This window comes from Eurosta solidaginis, chromosome 5 (genome assembly GCF_040869045.1).
Source record: "Eurosta solidaginis isolate ZX-2024a chromosome 5, ASM4086904v1, whole genome shotgun sequence".
Taxonomy (NCBI): Eukaryota; Metazoa; Arthropoda; class Insecta; order Diptera; family Tephritidae; genus Eurosta; species Eurosta solidaginis.
The window spans coordinates 273,549,793-273,567,651 of record NC_090323.1 but is presented as its reverse complement, the minus strand read 5'-3'; the positions used below and the strand labels follow the sequence as shown (position 1 = coordinate 273,567,651).

The 17,859-nt window shown below is 36.9% G+C and overlaps 1 protein-coding gene across 4 annotated transcripts in view; it reads left to right on the top strand.

Moving 5' to 3' along the window:
- The window catches only part of Sms (spermine synthase), a 101,039-nt gene extending 89,251 nt beyond the window's left edge, over positions 1-11,788 (top strand). For all 4 annotated transcript variants that reach the window (XM_067790836.1, XM_067790837.1, XM_067790834.1 and 1 more), the window contains one exon: positions 10,199-11,788. In XM_067790836.1, the coding sequence (XP_067646937.1) occupies positions 10,199-10,782 (584 nt within the window). In that variant the 3' untranslated portion in view covers positions 10,783-11,788. The remainder of the gene's footprint in view (positions 1-10,198) is intronic.
- Positions 11,789-17,859: the final 6,071 nt, after the last annotated feature.

The window sequence follows — 17,859 nt, the reverse complement described above, 5'->3', positions numbered from 1 at the left end:
GTTAACGTTTATAGCGCACATAGTGTATAGTTTAAATTTTTTTGTAATTTTCTTTTTGTGTATTCCTAGTAAATATATTCAATTAAAACTTAAACTTTTAAGGTTACGGTAAATCATACTCATTGAAGAAATTGTTTTACATATTCAAGTAAAACGTAAACTTTTAAATTTATAGTAAATCATACTCATTGAAGAAATTGTTTTACATATTCAAGTAAAACGTAAACTTTTAAATTTATAGTAAATCATACTCATTAAAGAAATTGTTTTACATATTCACTGTCGGTGTTGGTATTGTCTTGTTTCTTTTTTTTTTTTTTTTGCTTCTAAATTAATTAAACGTCTTTAACTTTACTCTACGTTACGTTTACATTTTTACTTTGCAACAAGTGGATGCTGCTTGCTCTCTTTAATTTAGGTATATGTATATATGCATTACGTGTTAAAATTTTATACTAGCGTTGTAGCCTTAAGTTTGAAAATGTTTGTATATTGATAACTACATGTTCTTGCAGAGTCAAAATGAACGAAAAATGTTGAGGGTACAAATACGTATATTTTGGTCAGTATCGGAACGAACTCACCGCTTTAACCGTACATATTTGTTGTCGTAACCGGGAGTGGCAGCAGGCCTATGTTCGCGGCCCTGCTGTTGTTGTAGCTGGGATTGTTGTAGTAGCTGGTATCGTTGTAGTAGCTGGTATAGTAGTCTGTGGTGCCGCCTGTTGTTGCTGTTGACAGTAGTGGCGTAGGCCTATGTTCGTTGCAACTGGTGGTGGTGGTACATCTGGTGGTTGTTGCGCTCGTGGTTGGCGCTACCGAGGGGGTTGTGGTTGTACCGACGATGGTGATTGCGCGTTGTAATGGTAGGCGCTGTTGGTGGTGGTTGGTGCGTCGTAATGGTTGTGGTTGGCGCGTTTGGTTGGCGCTGTAGTAGTGGTGGTGCACGGTTGGCGGCTGTGCACTGTAATGGTTGTGGTTGCACCGGCGATGGTGGTTGGCGCGTTTGGTTAGCGCTGTAGTAGTGGTCGTGCACGGTTTTGGTGGGCACGGTTGGCGGTTGTGCACTGTAATGGTTGTGGTTGCACCGGCGATGGTGGTTGGCGCTATAGCTGGCGGTAGCGCGCTTGTTGTTATAAGGACGACTAGCGGAAGTGAATTTGAGCTGGCGGGTCTGTCAAATATTGGCGGCGTTACAACGCTGCTTATGGGTTACCAGTTGCTTATCAATTGCATAGAATCGTGTCGGCTAACATGCGCATTTGTCGACAAATTGTGAGGTGAATGACGACGAGGTGCTGGCTGCTGTATTCCCAACTTCTTAAAACACGTTAACTCCTGAAATGTGGGTGCGGTGCTACCTCTCGGTGTTAATTTAGGGGTGATGTGGTTAGGGGCGTCGTTGCTGCTGGTACGAACGCAACCCCTACTTTTCGCAGAATATAACGCTTTTCGGGCCATCAAACTCTTTGGCTAATAAGCCTTGCTCGAATTGTCGTTGTTGCCAATATGTCAAGTGGCCCCTCGTATACGAACTCCGCGTGCCAACCAGGACAAGAAAGAATTGAAAGCACACAAATCGCTAAGCGCCACTATAAATCTGTAATCCTCGTTTGATCCGCGTCCCAACCAGGAAAGAAAGAATTAAAAGCGCACAAATCGCTAAGCGCCACTATAAATCTGTAATCCTCGTTTGATCCGCGTGCCAACCAGGAAAAAAAGCATTAAAAGCACACAAATCGCTAAGCGCGACTATGAATCTGTAATTCTCGTCTGACTTACTCCGCTGCCAACCAGGAAAAGAAAGAAAGAGATTTTCGATCTGCGGAAACTCGTGGTTTTTTTGCTAGTGATCGCCGATTTTTTCTTTCTTTGTTTCAATACTTTTGCATCGCAACTTTTAGGTCCCATCACCAGTCACTAGGTGTGTTCGCACGAAAACGCTCCCAAGTGGACCGTAACCGTAGACCATAACAGCAGACCGTAACACTATATCTATTCCTTTATACCTGTGCAACCAACCGTTATCCAATCAAAGTTATAATACCCTGTGTACAAGTACAGCTAGGTATAAAAAAATAAGAATTGCAAACGGCCACTAAATAAATGCACAACAAAAAATCATCACGTACACACATACATACAAGCAGCAGAGAGATACTGACAAACGCATGTCATCATCAGCCGAGGTAGTACTCACATATACACACTAGACCTGGCGTTATTTTTTTTTTTTGGAATTTTGAGTACGGGGATTGGTCAAATATGCGATTCGATGTAATAATTCATGTGGTAAATTTTTAACTCAATCAGAGTGTGCCAACCTGTGCCATAATGAGGTCAAAGGTCAAAATATAGAAAAACACTTGGTTTTTTTTACTGTTATCTGTTTATTTATTAAAGAAAAAATAAAATGACGCAATTTTTCCACAATTTGCATTTCAATCATTAATATATGTCTCAAGAATATTACAAAAGCGAAGTTTTAGTATATGAAGGGAACTTTTGCCTGTAGTTCTCGACAATATGAAGCAAGTATAGTTTATCTTCTTCGCTATGAGTTAAAGACCGGTTAAAATCTGTTATTAGTTTTACTTTCCTCTCAGCAGAATCATTAACAGCAGTGACGTTTTTGAGGATTTGAACACCTTTTAAATATTCTGCATTTTCGCACCAGTTTGAGGGATGTAAGTTGAAAATTTTTACGTCTATTTCCAATCGTGAAAAGATATTTCTAGTTCTTTGCGTTACAAAACAACTTAAATCTTTACTTATGAACGCTTTCATTTCTTCAATGCTGGCATTTACATTTTTATGCAGATAAACGCCATTGTCGTCATTGCTTTCAAACTCTTTTTCTAATGCTAGTGCTTCAACCATCTTTCTTTTCACATTTAAGTCCACATTAGAATCGAAAAAGGCGAGACCAACGGCTTCCTCGGACAGATACCATAAGTGGTTTTTCATTTTATCTAATAAGGCTAGAGATATTTTTGGGTCGTAATAACCGGCAATGTTTTTACCAGCTGCAAATCCAAATTTGGTGCTTCGACTGCATTAGTAGTTCGAAACCAATACGGAATATAAAGACGCACCAGAAAAATACACACATTGCGGAATCCATTCAAATGGCTGGAAGACATTTTAAATTGTTTTTGCAAAGCAAACATTTTTAAGGCATATATCGCTTTTGACATAAACCTGGCATGTGACGTCGCGCCAGGTGCACGAAAGGAAACGTTCGGGATGCTGCCACCTAAGCAAATAAACATGAGTTGCAATAGCTCTTTGTAATCATGGCGAATGTGGTCTTTTGCTATATTTTTGATGCAAAATTCTTTATTGGCTTCACATTCCTCTGCATTTATAGCACGTCGCACTTCTTCATCCATGATTCCAATTGAAAGATCTTTTAAATCGAAAGTGTTCCATTCCCGCGAAAACCGTTCAAATATGGCAACTTCCGGGCCACAAGATTTTCCAAAATATATTTCAAATACAGCTCGTAGTATGATTTCTGCAATATGATGCCTGTATGGTAACCACAACAAGCTACGTTTCAATTTTTGTTCCAGCAACATTCCAGCACCGTTACGTTTACCAGTGTTTGTAGCTGTCGTGTCAAAGCATACCATTTCCACCGAATTTATCATATTCATTTTTTCTAAGTAATTATATATGGACTGGGCGATTGCTTCACCAGTTCCACATTCAATAATTGGAATGGAAATTAATTTTTCTATATTATCTGCCGTTAAAACAATAGCTAGGCGTTCTACTTTTTCCTTTCCAGTCATTGCAGGAAGTAGTTTACCGTCCCAGTGTAACACAAATGTATCAGGGATCTGAAAAATTTTCGCTCTGAGAAGTATTCATAACAAATCCAAAATAAACTTTTATACCTTGAAATTCTCAATAATTTCTGTACCATGACGCCGACGCCCTTGCGCTGTTTTCTCAAACTTGTACAATTAATAACCAGATCTTCAATATTGTGACCCAAAGCTTTAGCTGTTGCAATAATAAAATGAATTGCGAGTGGGGTTGACATATTGCCAGCATCCATGCAAGCAAGCATTCTATCATCTATGAAGCTTTTTTTACCACGTTTTTTTTCAGCTCGTTGGTGTTTGATACGATCATCAACTGCTCTACAGATTTTTCAGACTCACATTCACTTTCATCACTTACATCATAGTCTACACTCAACTCTAAAAAAAATTAGTTGAAAGAGAAACTTACATATTATTTGTTTCAGCAGAATTAGCTAAATACCTTGAGTGCTTTCCAATCTTTGATACTTTGCTCTGCGTCGATTTTCTTCTTCTAACCTTTGCGCCTTCCGTTTTTCTTTATTTGCGAGACATTGATCTATAGAAATAATGCTCCCAACACAACCTGGCTCTCTTTGTTTAATTAAAAAGTCTCGGTCCTCAGGAATAGCTATCATTTCTAAAGCATCAGCATGTGCAATATCGAATAAATTGTTCAAATTATCATTGAAATCATTTTCCTTTTTACGAGAACTAGGAAACGAAGATGTCCAAAATTTCTGTACTGTTCTCCACTCATCATATAATTTCACCAATTTATCGTCACATGTTTTTTTGTTTAACGTTGGAATACGTGCTCTTTCCCAAAAAGGCAATATTTCCTTCGAAGCCAATTTAGCACTTTCCTTAATTGTTTTCTTTTCACACCGCACATAGTAAAAAAAACATTTCAGCACTTGTAGTTTTGACGGTAACTTGCTTCCAAGTATATTTTTTTCACATTTTCCTATCAAATATACGTTTGTGTCAGCAGATCTAAGTGTAACAAAATTATTTACAGCCATCACGATATTGCAGTATAACTTTTACTATTTTTAATTATTTTAATAAAGACCCTTTCTTAACCACAGTCAATTTCGCAATGACAAAATATTAAAAGCTCTATTTGCACGTCTCAGTCTGCCTAATTATCAACATTGGCGTATGTGAACCGTAATGTATGAATTTACCGTTAGGCGGTCCACTGACTACATTATCTGCGCAAATTCGAGTAATTTGTTGTTGTGAACTCAGTGAACGCAATTCCACTCAATTCCAACAACAGTCTTGTGCAGATAATTTGTGTCGTCAGTGGCCCGCCTTAGTTCAATGGAATTTTTACTAATTTACTCTTTTCTAATATTTATAAATTGTCTTATCATTATTGGACATATAGAAAAAATTACTGTGCAAAATATTGAGGAATAATGAGGTCATTACATTCTATATATAATAAATAAACAGATAACAGTAAAAAAAACCAAGTGTTTTTCTATATTTTGACCTTTGACCTCATTATGGCACAGGTTGGCACACTCTGATCGAGTTAAAAATTTACCACATGAATTATTACATCGAATCGCATATTTGACCAATCCCCGTACTCAAAATTCCAAAAAAAAAAAAATCTCATATAAGCTGCGCCAGGTCTAATACACACGCATATGGTTACACACTACAAATACACGCCCGTATGGCTGGTGACCAGGTAGAGGATTCTAGAAGAGGAAACGTCTAGACATTTGGACAAGGCAACAGAGAGTACAAAAGCAGAGCAAGCTGAGTAGTCAGTAAGCAGTTTGATTTAAGCACGTTATTGGTTGCGAAGTATAAGTGTTATTGTGAAGTGCTTTCAAAGTAGTCTAATAAAGACCACTTTGCATTATTGAATAATGGAGTTATTTATTCAACAATTTAGTGATTCGAACGTTAGCAGAAGGTTTGAAATAAGCGGAATTTCAGTAAATTCGTTACAATATCTTACTTCCTGTAGTTAACTAAAATTGAGTTACGGTCCGGAATCCCGTAAAATAGTCAACTTTTAGTTCTTTTTTAGCAATTGATAACTTTTTTCTGCAGGGTTTTTTATTGTTTTAAATCGCATTTATAAATATCCTTTTTGAGTACATAGGTGTTCCCGTATCATTTTTCCGTAGTTTTCAATAAACAATAATGATGTACGAAAAAGTTTTTTTTTATCAGAAATTTTATTTTTAGTTGAAGTCTTTAACCTAGTTGCTAGTCTTTTAACCTTTCCGATGATATTATAACGAATTTCGGGAAATCCTGGTTAGTATGCACCTTTTGCTAATGTTCGAATCGCTGAACTGTCGAATAAATAACTCCAATATTCAGTATTGCAAACTGGTCTTTATTTAGATTTAGATATTAGTACTTCACAATTGTACTCCACTTCACAACTAATAGCGTGTTTAAATCAAAGTGATTAGTTATTCCTCAGCTTGCGCTGCTTTTATACTCTCAGCTGCTTCGTTCGCATATTTCTCCCAAGGTCTAGACGTTGCAACTTCTAGAACTGTTGTATCACCTGCTTAGTTTTTTAGTTATGTGCGTGTGTATGTGTGAGTAACAACTCTTAGCTGATAACTACATATGTGTATGTGAGATAATTTGTTCGTTTTAAGTTGTTGGTTATGTGTGTGAAATGTTCTTCGTCGCCTTTTATGTGTAAAGTGGCATACCGTTTTTGGCCACTCGTTTTTTGGCACTTAGCCCACGCTCCCACACCAAAACACTATTTTTGCTTTCAGTTTCTTTTATTTAAAACACACTTGTTGTTTTATATATACAATTAAAAGTTGTTTTAAGTTCTTATTTTAACAATTTAGTTTTTGTCTTTTTTAGTTTTTTTCACTTTAATTTTACTTAGTTTCTTCTTGCGTTTTTAGTTCTAACGCGGCGGCCGGCTCAATTCTAACTGAACTGAAGCTGAAAACTGCTGACGCTTCAAAGCAGCCCTGCCGCTATGCCATGGCGCAACGATACAAGGTGGCAGCATGGAACAGCTGATTATAAACTTTTTTTAATTGATTTGATACATCAACTTCCGGTGCCGTACGATTTTGACATTTGTCCATCGAATTTACAAAAACAAAGTACATGGAATTTTTATTTATGTTTGTAGGTATGTCACCACGCTGCCATCTTGTATTATTCCGCTATGTTCTATGCAAAAGTGCATAACGGGAAAATCGCATAATGCAATGGCGTGATAGAGTCGAGTAAAGCTGAAGACATTGGTGCTTTATCAGTAACCGTATCGGTAACCTTATACAGCTGATTCGACCAACCTTATGGGAATCAATGCAATCGATTATTGGTGCCGCTAAGGTCGTAACCGTATCGTAGCCAACCAATTGGTTTTTGGTTTACCATCGTAACGATAAACAGCTGATTACGTTAGGGATGCGACTACAGCGATACGACATACGGCACCAATGACTCCCGCTTAACGGGAGATTCAGCCAATCAGAATTCTCTCCGTCATTCGACTCTTTCACCCAGTAATGCCAAGTGCATACATGCATGGTTGCATTTGGGGGTGATGCCAGCTATTTTAGTTTTTAGTTTTATTTTTAGTTTTTAGCATGGTTCAATTATACAGGTTGGCTCATCTCATCAGCTGATTTTATTTATGTCATTGCATGGTCGAAGGGATTGTCAAAATGAGATGCTAAACTCAAAATGAAACCAACACATTGGCAACATTTTACTTACACATACAAAAACTGCTAAGTTTTATGTTTCCATTCCATACCATTCGCACCAACACCAATACACAGATTTTGACAATTTGAACAGACATATTTTGTTGCTTTACAGATGAGCCAACCATGTATAGCTGAACCATAGTTTTTAGTTGGCTGGCACTACATGACACTACATATGTACATATGGCAAGATTGATTCTTCGCTATTAACGCCATAAGTCGAACAAAAATTAACCAATCCTTTTGAAATTTGGTAGGGGCATAGTTTTTATGGCGTTAACTGTTTTCTGTGAAAATGGGCGAAATCGGTTGATGCCACGCCCAGTTTTTATACACAGTCGTCCGTCTGTCCTTCCGCATGGCCGTTAACACGATAACTTGAGCAAAAAGCGATATATCTTTACTAAACTCAGTTCAAGTACTTATCTGAACTCACTTTATCTTGGTATGAAAAATGAACGAAATCCGACTATGACCACGCCCACTTTTTCGATATCGAAAATTACGAAAAATGAAAAAAATGCCATAATTCTATACCAAATACGAAAAAAGGGATGAAATATGGTAAGGTAATTGGATTGTTTTATTGACGCGAAATATAACTTTAGAAAAAACTTTATAAAATGGTTGTGACACCTACCATATTAAGTAGAAGAAAATGAAAAAGTTCTACAGGGCGAAATAAAAAACCCTTAAAATCTTGGCAGGTATTACATATATAAATAAATTAGCGGTATCCAACAGATGATGTTCTGGGTCACCCTGGTACACATTTTGGTCGATATCTGGAAAACGCCTTCACATATACAACTACCACCACTCCCTTTTAAAACTCTCATTAATACCTTTAATTTGATACCCATATCGTACAAACTCATTCTAGAGTCACCCCTGGTCCACCTTTATGGCGATATTTCGAAAAGGCGAACACCTATAGAACGAAGGCCCACTCCCTTTTAAAAATACTCATTAACACCTTTCATTTGATACCCATATCGTACAAACAAAGTCTAGAGTCACCCCTGGTCCACCTTTATTGCGATACCTCGAAAATGCGTCCACCTATAGAACTAAGGCCCACTCCCTCTTAAAATACTCATTAACTCCTTTCGTTTGATACCCATATTGCACAAACGAATTCTAGAGTCACCCCTGGCCCACCTTTATGGCGATATCTCGAAACGGCGTCCACCTATAGAACTAAGGCCCACTCCCTTTTAAAATACTCATTAACACCTTTCGTTTGATGCCCATATTGTGCAAACAAATTCTAGGGTCACCCCTGGTCCACCTTTATGGCGATATCTCGAAACGGCGTCCACCTATGGAACTAAGGATTACTCCCTTTTAAAATGCTCATTAACACCTTTCATTTGATACCCATATCGTACAAACGCATTCTAGAGTCACCCCTGGTCCATCTTTACGGCGATATCTCGAAAAGGCGTCCATCTATAGAACTTAGGTCCACGCCCTTTTAAAATACTCATTAATACCTTTCATTTGATACCCATATCGTACAAACGCATTCTAGAGTCAACCCTGATCCACCTTTATGGATATATCCCTAAATGGCGTCCACCTATAGAACTATGGCCCACTCCCTCATAAAATACTCTTTAATGCCTTTCATTTGATACACATGTCATACAAACACATTCCAGGGTTTCCCTCGGTTCATTTTCCTACATGGTTATTTTCCCTTATGTTGTCACCATAGCTCTCAACTGAGTATGTAATGTTCGGTTACACCCGAACTTAACCTTCCTTACTTGTTTATACTACGAATATTCTTATGTTTTTAACATTTGCGTGGACAAAGAAACTAATATTTCTCTATACTATAGTATGTATACATAAAACGAGTGCGCGGTTGCATTTTATCAGTTTCCATAGTAAAATTTTTTTATTAGTTATTTGTATGCAATATTTTACTTTTGGCAACTCTGTTCGATCGTCATCGTGTCGTGATCGGCTGATGGTGGTCCGCAAACGCATTGCAAATGAGTATTGTTAGAGTACTCCAACATGAAGAAAATGGAACAAGTAATCCAACAATTTTTGTAGGGTATACATACATATATATTGGGTCCCATGCCATTTGGGAATAGATGGGAATAAAAAAAAGCGGATGAGCTAGCTAAGTGGGCGCATCCCTCCAAGCTTACTCCGTACACATTCCAATTAAATTTGGCGAGATAAAGAGAAGGCGAGAATTTCACAAGATCGACCAAACGGGAAAGATAGGTTTACAACCTTAGACTAACAAAGTTACTTTTTACTAAAAGGAGAGGACTGTAGGCTCATGATGGGTATTCTCACTGTGGACACTGTCTTCTGGCGTCACATTCTTTAAAATAAGGCTTAGTCAGCGATAGCAGATGTAAGAAAAGCGGGTAGGAAGAGGAAACGATCGAGCACGTTTTGTCCTCGTGTCCTGCGCTTGCCAGCTATCAGATGAAGAAGCAGCAAGTGCCACAGGTCCTAGAAAGATTTTTCCTGAGGTCCTCACTGAGCGTCCAGTTCAACCTAACCTAACCTTGATTGCAATAAAATAATATGGCAGTTATTATAACAACAATAACTTTTTATAGTCTAAAATTTATATGTGTACATATACATAGTGAATTTATGCATATCCATTTTTTTATTCAGATATTGCCGAATCGGACTTAATATATACGGAAACATTGATGTGTCGTGGAACTGAAAACTATGAAGACAAAGAGATATGCATTCTTGGTGGTGGAGATGGTGCATTATTATATGAATTACTTAAGGAGAACCCCAAATATGTCGTAATGCTTGAGATTGATGAATTAGTGATGCAAGCTTGTAACAAATATTTAAATACTATTTGCGGTGGCGTACTCGAAAAGCGTAATGGCAAAAACTATGATATTATTGTTGGAGATTGTGTACAATATATGAAAAAATACATATCAGAACATCGTAAATTCGACTACGTTTTTGGAGATCTTACTGATATCCCAATATCTGGTACACCTGTTGGCGAAATTTGGGATTTCATTCGTACTATTCTAGAGTCTTCTTTCAAAATATTAAAATCTGATGGGAAATTTTTAACACATGGTAATGGTACAGCATGTACCGAATCATTAGAATTATTTGAAGATCAATTACGAACCCTTCGGCCAAAAGTTAAATTTACAACATCCAAGGCATTTGTACCATCATTCATGGAAGAATGGCAATTTTATCAAGTTTCCTTGGCTTGACCGACTCAAACGGAGTACCATACAATGCAACGGCTTCATTATTCTTACATACAATTCCAAATAATCTTTAAAACATTCATTATACAATGCCTAAATGAGACTTTACTTCCACTCAGAAAAATTACAGATATAATGGAAACCTACTTAGTCAATTTGATATAATTTCGTTCGGAATATCTTTTTCACTTATTGCTTTCTTAGTATGGATGTGGAAATACCATAGTGTACAAGCACAAGTGTGTTGACTTATCTGTCAAGCATTCTGACAGGCACTCGCTGGATTCGGAATGACAGCGAATTCAAAATGGATACCATTACCGAGTGCGCCGAATGATTGAAAAATTGAAAAAGTCGATACGATTGGTAGTCAAAAATGTTGTCGTTGAGACCAAAAATGCGACTCTAGACCTGAGATTTCCATCAGGTGAGCGAGGCTGTTTGTAGTTTTGACGTTTATCGCTTAGTGAACACACTTGTATAGGTACACTATGGGAAATACTACACTTCGTTAAAGCGGTTTTTGAACTGCCTTGTCAGTGTGCTATTATGTAAGCATCTTTGACAGTTGAAAAACATACCAAAGATGGATTATCTACTATTTTAGTTTTTAGTAATGATTTAGTGTACTAATTTTGCCCATCGTATTCGGACTTACATTTATATGTCAAATATGTAGATGTTCCTTATATTTATTAAGATAACATTTAAAGTGAAATATCAGCCTAGTGATTTGTTTATGTAAAATGCACAGTAATTAAATTACTGTTATAATAATAATAATAATAATACGTTCTTTTGAGTTGACGTTTCTTAGGTCTTGGATATGCACGTACAAATGATGAACCTAGTTATTTATTAAAATTCATTCGAATCGTACCAAAAAGAAATACCAGGAATACTTAAATATCTAATGTAGAGTTGTGTACTTAATCTTTAGTATTATAACTTACTTAAATGGTATTGAATAAAAAAAATAAAGCTACAAGTCGTTTGCAGACAATAAAAATGTTCGAGTCTTAAATTTTTTTCAATCTTCTATGGAATACACCTTTTCCAACTGTATTTCATAGAAATCAATTGTATTTCAGAAAAGCTCATACGAATATCAGAAAAGTGCAAATGTATTTCAGAGACCCGCAAATGTATTGCAGAAAAACCAAATGTATTTCGAAAAAGCTCAAATGTATTTTCGAAAGATTGAAACGCTTTTCAGAAAAAACATTAGTACCTCAGTGAAATAATTATATGGGCATAACATTAAAAAATGGTTTGCAAAAAACACGTGAGGTATATCAGAAATGCCAAGTGAATGTAGTTTAACGGAAAAAGAGCGCGGATTTATAGTTGGACAAAGGGGAATTGTTTGACATTGCGAAAATAGGACGCCGAACAATTCAGTGGCTAGCTGTTGAAAAAGGTATGAGTTGCAGTGAGATTAGGGCCCATCTTAACCTAAAGGTAACAATGAGACGAGTTCACCAAATACTTGCCAAAAACAAAAATGTTTAATATACATCCGGAGTATCAAAACCTTTGCTTTTAAAGCGTCATATAAACTTTCGTTTGGTATTGCCGATAAGTACAAGTTTTGGGGCACGGCATTTGAAAGACTAATCTTCAGTGATGAGAATAAGTTTAATTTGGATGGCCTTGATGGTTACCAAATATTGGCGCGATCTCAGACAGTCACGACAGCATCGTCTTAATCGGAACCATGCTGGCGGATCGTTGCTAGTTTGGGGGTGCTTTTGGATATTCAGAGAAATCACCACTCTGTTTCATACCGACCATAGCCAATTCTTAAATGTACATATGTTGAAGTACTAGAAAACGCGCTCCTTGAATTTGCTGACGGAGTTTATGGAAATGAGTGGATAACTATTTCAGCATGGGACAAAATAAGTAACAGCACCTTACAAAAATTGCTAGAGTCTATGCTGAGTAGAATAATCTAGAAAAAAATATTGTGGCGAATATTAGCATTTCGGCTCATCACTATGCTGCTACTAAATAAATGTACAACAACAATAAAGCAAGCAGCCACACATATCTACAGGTAAACATCAAAGCAAGCAGCCACACATGCATGCAAACAACGAAGATAACAGCACATACATACATGTAGGCAGCAGCTAAGGGCCGAATTTATTATTCATAAATACACACGCATATAACTAGCAGACAAAACGTACATGAAGGAGAAATAAATAAGCAGCTTTTCGGAAAGGTTGTTCGTGAGGAGTCTAGACCCTTGGAGAGATATGCGAACGAGGCAACAGAGAGTATAAAGGCAGCTCAAGCTGAGGAATAATCAATCAGTTTGATTTTAAACGCTATAGGGCTGACTACATTCACGACGGCGGTGTAGCCGCCACATCTGTCATATTATTTTTACACATGTTCTTATGAGCGTCGCTATTTTCGGCGCGACAGAGCAGCACGACAATCAATCACGGTAGCTGTTGTAACCAGATTAAACCTAGTTCTATTTTTTGGGAAGCGACAGTGAGTGGCGTACTTTTTATTTTGTCAATAAAAACCAAAATAGAAGCAAATAACAGATAATAAAAGCTAAAATCATTCTTTGGGGCATTTTTAAAACATAATTAATATTTTTTTTTCTAAATTTTTCGCTACTGGTTGCTGTAATTTATATTGGTGGCTGCCGCTTTCAAAGTAATCAAGAAGCCAATGCTTAGCTACGGTTGTCAAGCCTTGCTTTATTGTGGTTGTGGTCTGTAGACGCCGTGTTGAACATGATCAGCCCTTATAATTGACGAACGCGAAGTATTGCAATTGCACTGCTACCACAGTAGAGTTGTAAATAAAGAAAATTTTGCCACACTGAATATTTGAGTTATTTATTCGACAGTTCAGCGATTCGAACTATAACTGTGCATAATAATCAGGAATTTCCTAAATTTCGTTACAATTGGTGTCAGAAGTGGGGTTGTTGAATAAATTTCAGAGGACAACAAGGAAATGGCCAAGTTAAGTGTTTTAAAGATCCAGCAGATCAGCCAGGAGAACCGTGGGTTGAATACAACCGGCAGTAAATCCGAACTACAAACACGACTACGAGAGGCTATGGAATCACAAGGAATTAACGAGAAAGAGTATGTCTTTCATCTTAATAGCGATGAGGCAACAAAATTGGAGGAGAAAAACGAAACCGCAGACAACGGCGAACACAGAAAGGAACATGATATTTTTTGCAATTTAAATAGAACATACATTTTTTCCCATATCTTATAAACGTAATACACAGGCCATTGTGAATCAAACTAAGTGTGATATCTTCTGCATAGACGTCAAAATTCCAAATTGATTTTATCACTTGATTTGTAATTGACTATCGCTGTCTCATTCTGTATCTCTTTCTATCACCCGCTGAAGATTTGCGCCACCATATTGAACACCCTGTCAAAACGCTAAAAAGCATGATTCAATTACAAGAGGTTTGCTCGACAGACACACTTTTTGACAATTGCAGCCATTTTGCTCCCAAATCGAATTGACATCCGTTAACTGTGTTGTTTCTTTGCGAATTTTCGAAAAATATTAGTAGTAGAAATAGGAAGCAATCAGTTTACAAATACCCGATAAGTACTTAACGGCATAATTCCCTAGAACATTTATCTTAATTTTATGATGAATTTACGTATTAACTATGCCATGATCAATTAGTGTGGCTGAACATAGGTTTTATGAAAAGTACGGACACCAAGGAATCGTGCAATTTCGTAAACCTATGAACATACGAAACCTAAACCAATTCAAAATTCATCGTTCAAGGTCAAAACCTCGACTATTAAATCGACTCACGTAAAAATGTCATTAGTAAATAATGAAGATGCCATAACGAAATGTACTCATTGGGCATGTTAACTTATTCAGGTAAAAGTCTAGAACAGGAGTCTACTGCTAATACGCGTCCAAAAATATCGAGAGAGGTGACCTCAACAACAATAATCCTAAGGGGGAAAAGAAAAATTGTATCTCTGTCCGGAGATATTTGCAGTTGAAGTTGGCAATTTTCATGTGGTTGTTGTAATGTTTTTGTTCACTGAAAAAGATTTTGTGTACAAAGAGATTTTGCATGCATTTAATTTTGATCCCACCTCATTGGTGGACCTGCCAGGGTATTTTTTATAAGCTCGGCCGAAGGCCGCCAACGCAACCTGGGTCATTTTTCGGGTTTTCGTCAATATCTTTTGAACGAGCTAAAATTTTTATTTCCGCTTTCGAATTATTGTTATCGAGCGCGTCTTTTGACACTTCTTTCGATATTTGTGGGCGCGTATTAAAAGTCGACCTTCTGTTCTATTAATTCCGTATGTTCGGAACATTCGCCTCCATTTAAGATGTTGGATAATCGGTATATTATTGGAATATTATGCATATTCGGACCTCGTGAGGTAGTATCAAATGAACGTATTCCGAACATTCTAAATTAACGGTTTATCCGGAACGCTTCCATGAATACTTAACGGAAAAGAGCTTTCCGACATTTCAGAACAAAAAGGTGAATACTCCCTGTGTAGCACGACCGCACAAAAGCTTAACTCTTCTGTCAAAGTCAGGTAGGAATATAAAGTTCTAAGACAATAAGCCATTTGCTTTTATTTTTCTTTTTGTCAGTTCATTGCGCCTGCTGAGTAGCCTATCACCCCATGTCGGCTGCTTGTTCAAAATCATGCTATCTCAAAATATTTTTCAAAAATTTCCCAATTCAAGATTTGTCACAAAACCGCCCTATATTAGAGTTAGATTGAAAAACGCTTCATCTTAGAATGCTTTTCATTAACTCCCTCTTATGACACAATGGATTTAACTTATGCTCATGTAGGGAGTTTTGGAAAAAATTTGAGATAGTGCATTTTTGCATAAAATTCTAGCGTACGGCATTCTTTAAACAATTTCTGAAAGAATGACCAAATCAACATAACTTTATCAATTAACGAAATATTTAGTAGAAAATGAATTATTTCCCCAAAAAACTTTTGGCATTTGAAAATGTTTTATCACTACTAATAGACTACCAAAGATACTTGTCTACTACAATTTCACTGAAGAGTATTGAATTATTCCTCGTTTTCCTTACTTCGTAAAAGCAACCCGTCCAGATTTTTCAATTTGGGAGTGTCAAAGGTCTGTCATCATTGAAGAACAAACCCATTGTAAATTTTACCAAGTAGCGCAACTAACAGCTGATCGGTGAAAATTCGCACATTCACACGAACAGTTCTCGACTCAGTTTCAAAACAAAATTTTAGATTATTTAACTCAAATTTTAAAGTGAGATAGTCTTTACGAATTTATGTACATAGAATATATAAGGCGTTTTTGTTGTTATTAAAACAGTAGTTTTATTTTTATTAAAGCTTTTATCAATTTTTTTTTTAATTTTGAAAAAACTCCGAACACCATTCCTTCATTTTATGACATTCGACTGCCTAGTCCACTGCCTTCCACTCTATTCGCAACATAACCTCTGTTTAAGTTGCCAAACTATATAGTAAACAATGAACAAACCTCTAGTAATTGATTCATGGGTGGCATGGTGTTTTATATTTGCAAAGTTACCTCATAGTGTACAAAGCTGGAGACATTGGTGCTTTATCGGTAACCTTATAACAGCTGATTCGACCAATCTTATGAGAATCAATGCAATCGATTATTGGTGCCGCTAAAGTCGTAACCGTATCGTAGCCAACCAATTTGGTTTTGGTTTACCGTCGTAACGATAAACAGCTGATTACGTTAGGGATACGGATACAGCGATACGACATACGGCACCAATGACTCCAGCTCAAGTATGTAGCAGCACGCACATACACAGCCACGCTCACCTGATAAAATGCTTGTTCTTGATCGTTTTTTTGTGGATGCTATTTGGCACTGTTGTACTTCTTAGGTCCAAGAAAAGTGTACTAGGTGCTAACGCAAATTGCGTAAAATTTTCATCGTAAAATTACAAAGAAATATCCTTATTTACTTTCAAACGAGCACTTAATTACATCTCTCTTTAAAATCCATGTGTTTTGGACATTTAATTTTGGAATTTTAATTAACAAATTGTGATACTTCATTACCCGGGACGATTGCTAAAACGCGACCAAAACCGTCGGGGAGGTATTAATAGACCCGTTTTTGCATCGCTTCCAATAATTCGAATACTTTTTCGCGTTTGGACTATTGATAACAGGACAAAACGCGTCTTTTCATTTCTCCTTCAACATTTTAGGCCGGTTTATTGCAGTCGACCTCGGTTTCAATCTGTTTTTCGCGGAGAACTTTTGAGCGGGTAGAAAAACTTAGCACCCGTGTTTGTATTCTTAATACTGGAATAACTACGCGTCCTCATATACCCCAATCGAAGACTTTTGTATAATTTTCTGTAGGACCCATATAGGATTATACATTTTCATACCAAATTCGCTCAAAAAAATTTACCATCACAGCAACCCTGTTTCCCTGTGTCGCTTTCCACGACAATAACCCCGGTTATTTTGACACTTCGTGCAGTGTCAAACGCATGTTGCACTGAGTTCCACAATAGTTTGACATTGACCGAAATGTCAAACTGCAGTGTGTTAGAAAGAGAGAGGAATTGCTTCCTTCTCATACATATCATACTTGTAAACCTGTACTATGCACTTGTATAGGTACACTATGGTCACCTATTCATCCATCCATTTTAATAAAAACTCCATTGTACAGGTCTACAAGTAGGATATGTAGCAGCACGCACATACACAGCCACGCTCACCTGATAAAATGCTTGTTCTTGTTCGTTTTTTTTGTGGATGCTATTTGGCACTGTTGTACTTCTTAGGACGAAAAAAAGTTTAGTAGCTGCTATCGAAAACTGCTTAAAATTTTTTTTTCTTATATTACAAAGAAATATACTTATTTACTTTCAAACGAGCACTTAATTACATCTCTCTTTAATAACCATATATTTTGGACAATTTTAATTAACAAATTGTGATACTTTATTACCGGGTACGATTGCTAAAACACGACCAAAACCGTCGGGGGAGTTATTAATAGACCCGTTTTGGCCTCGCTTCC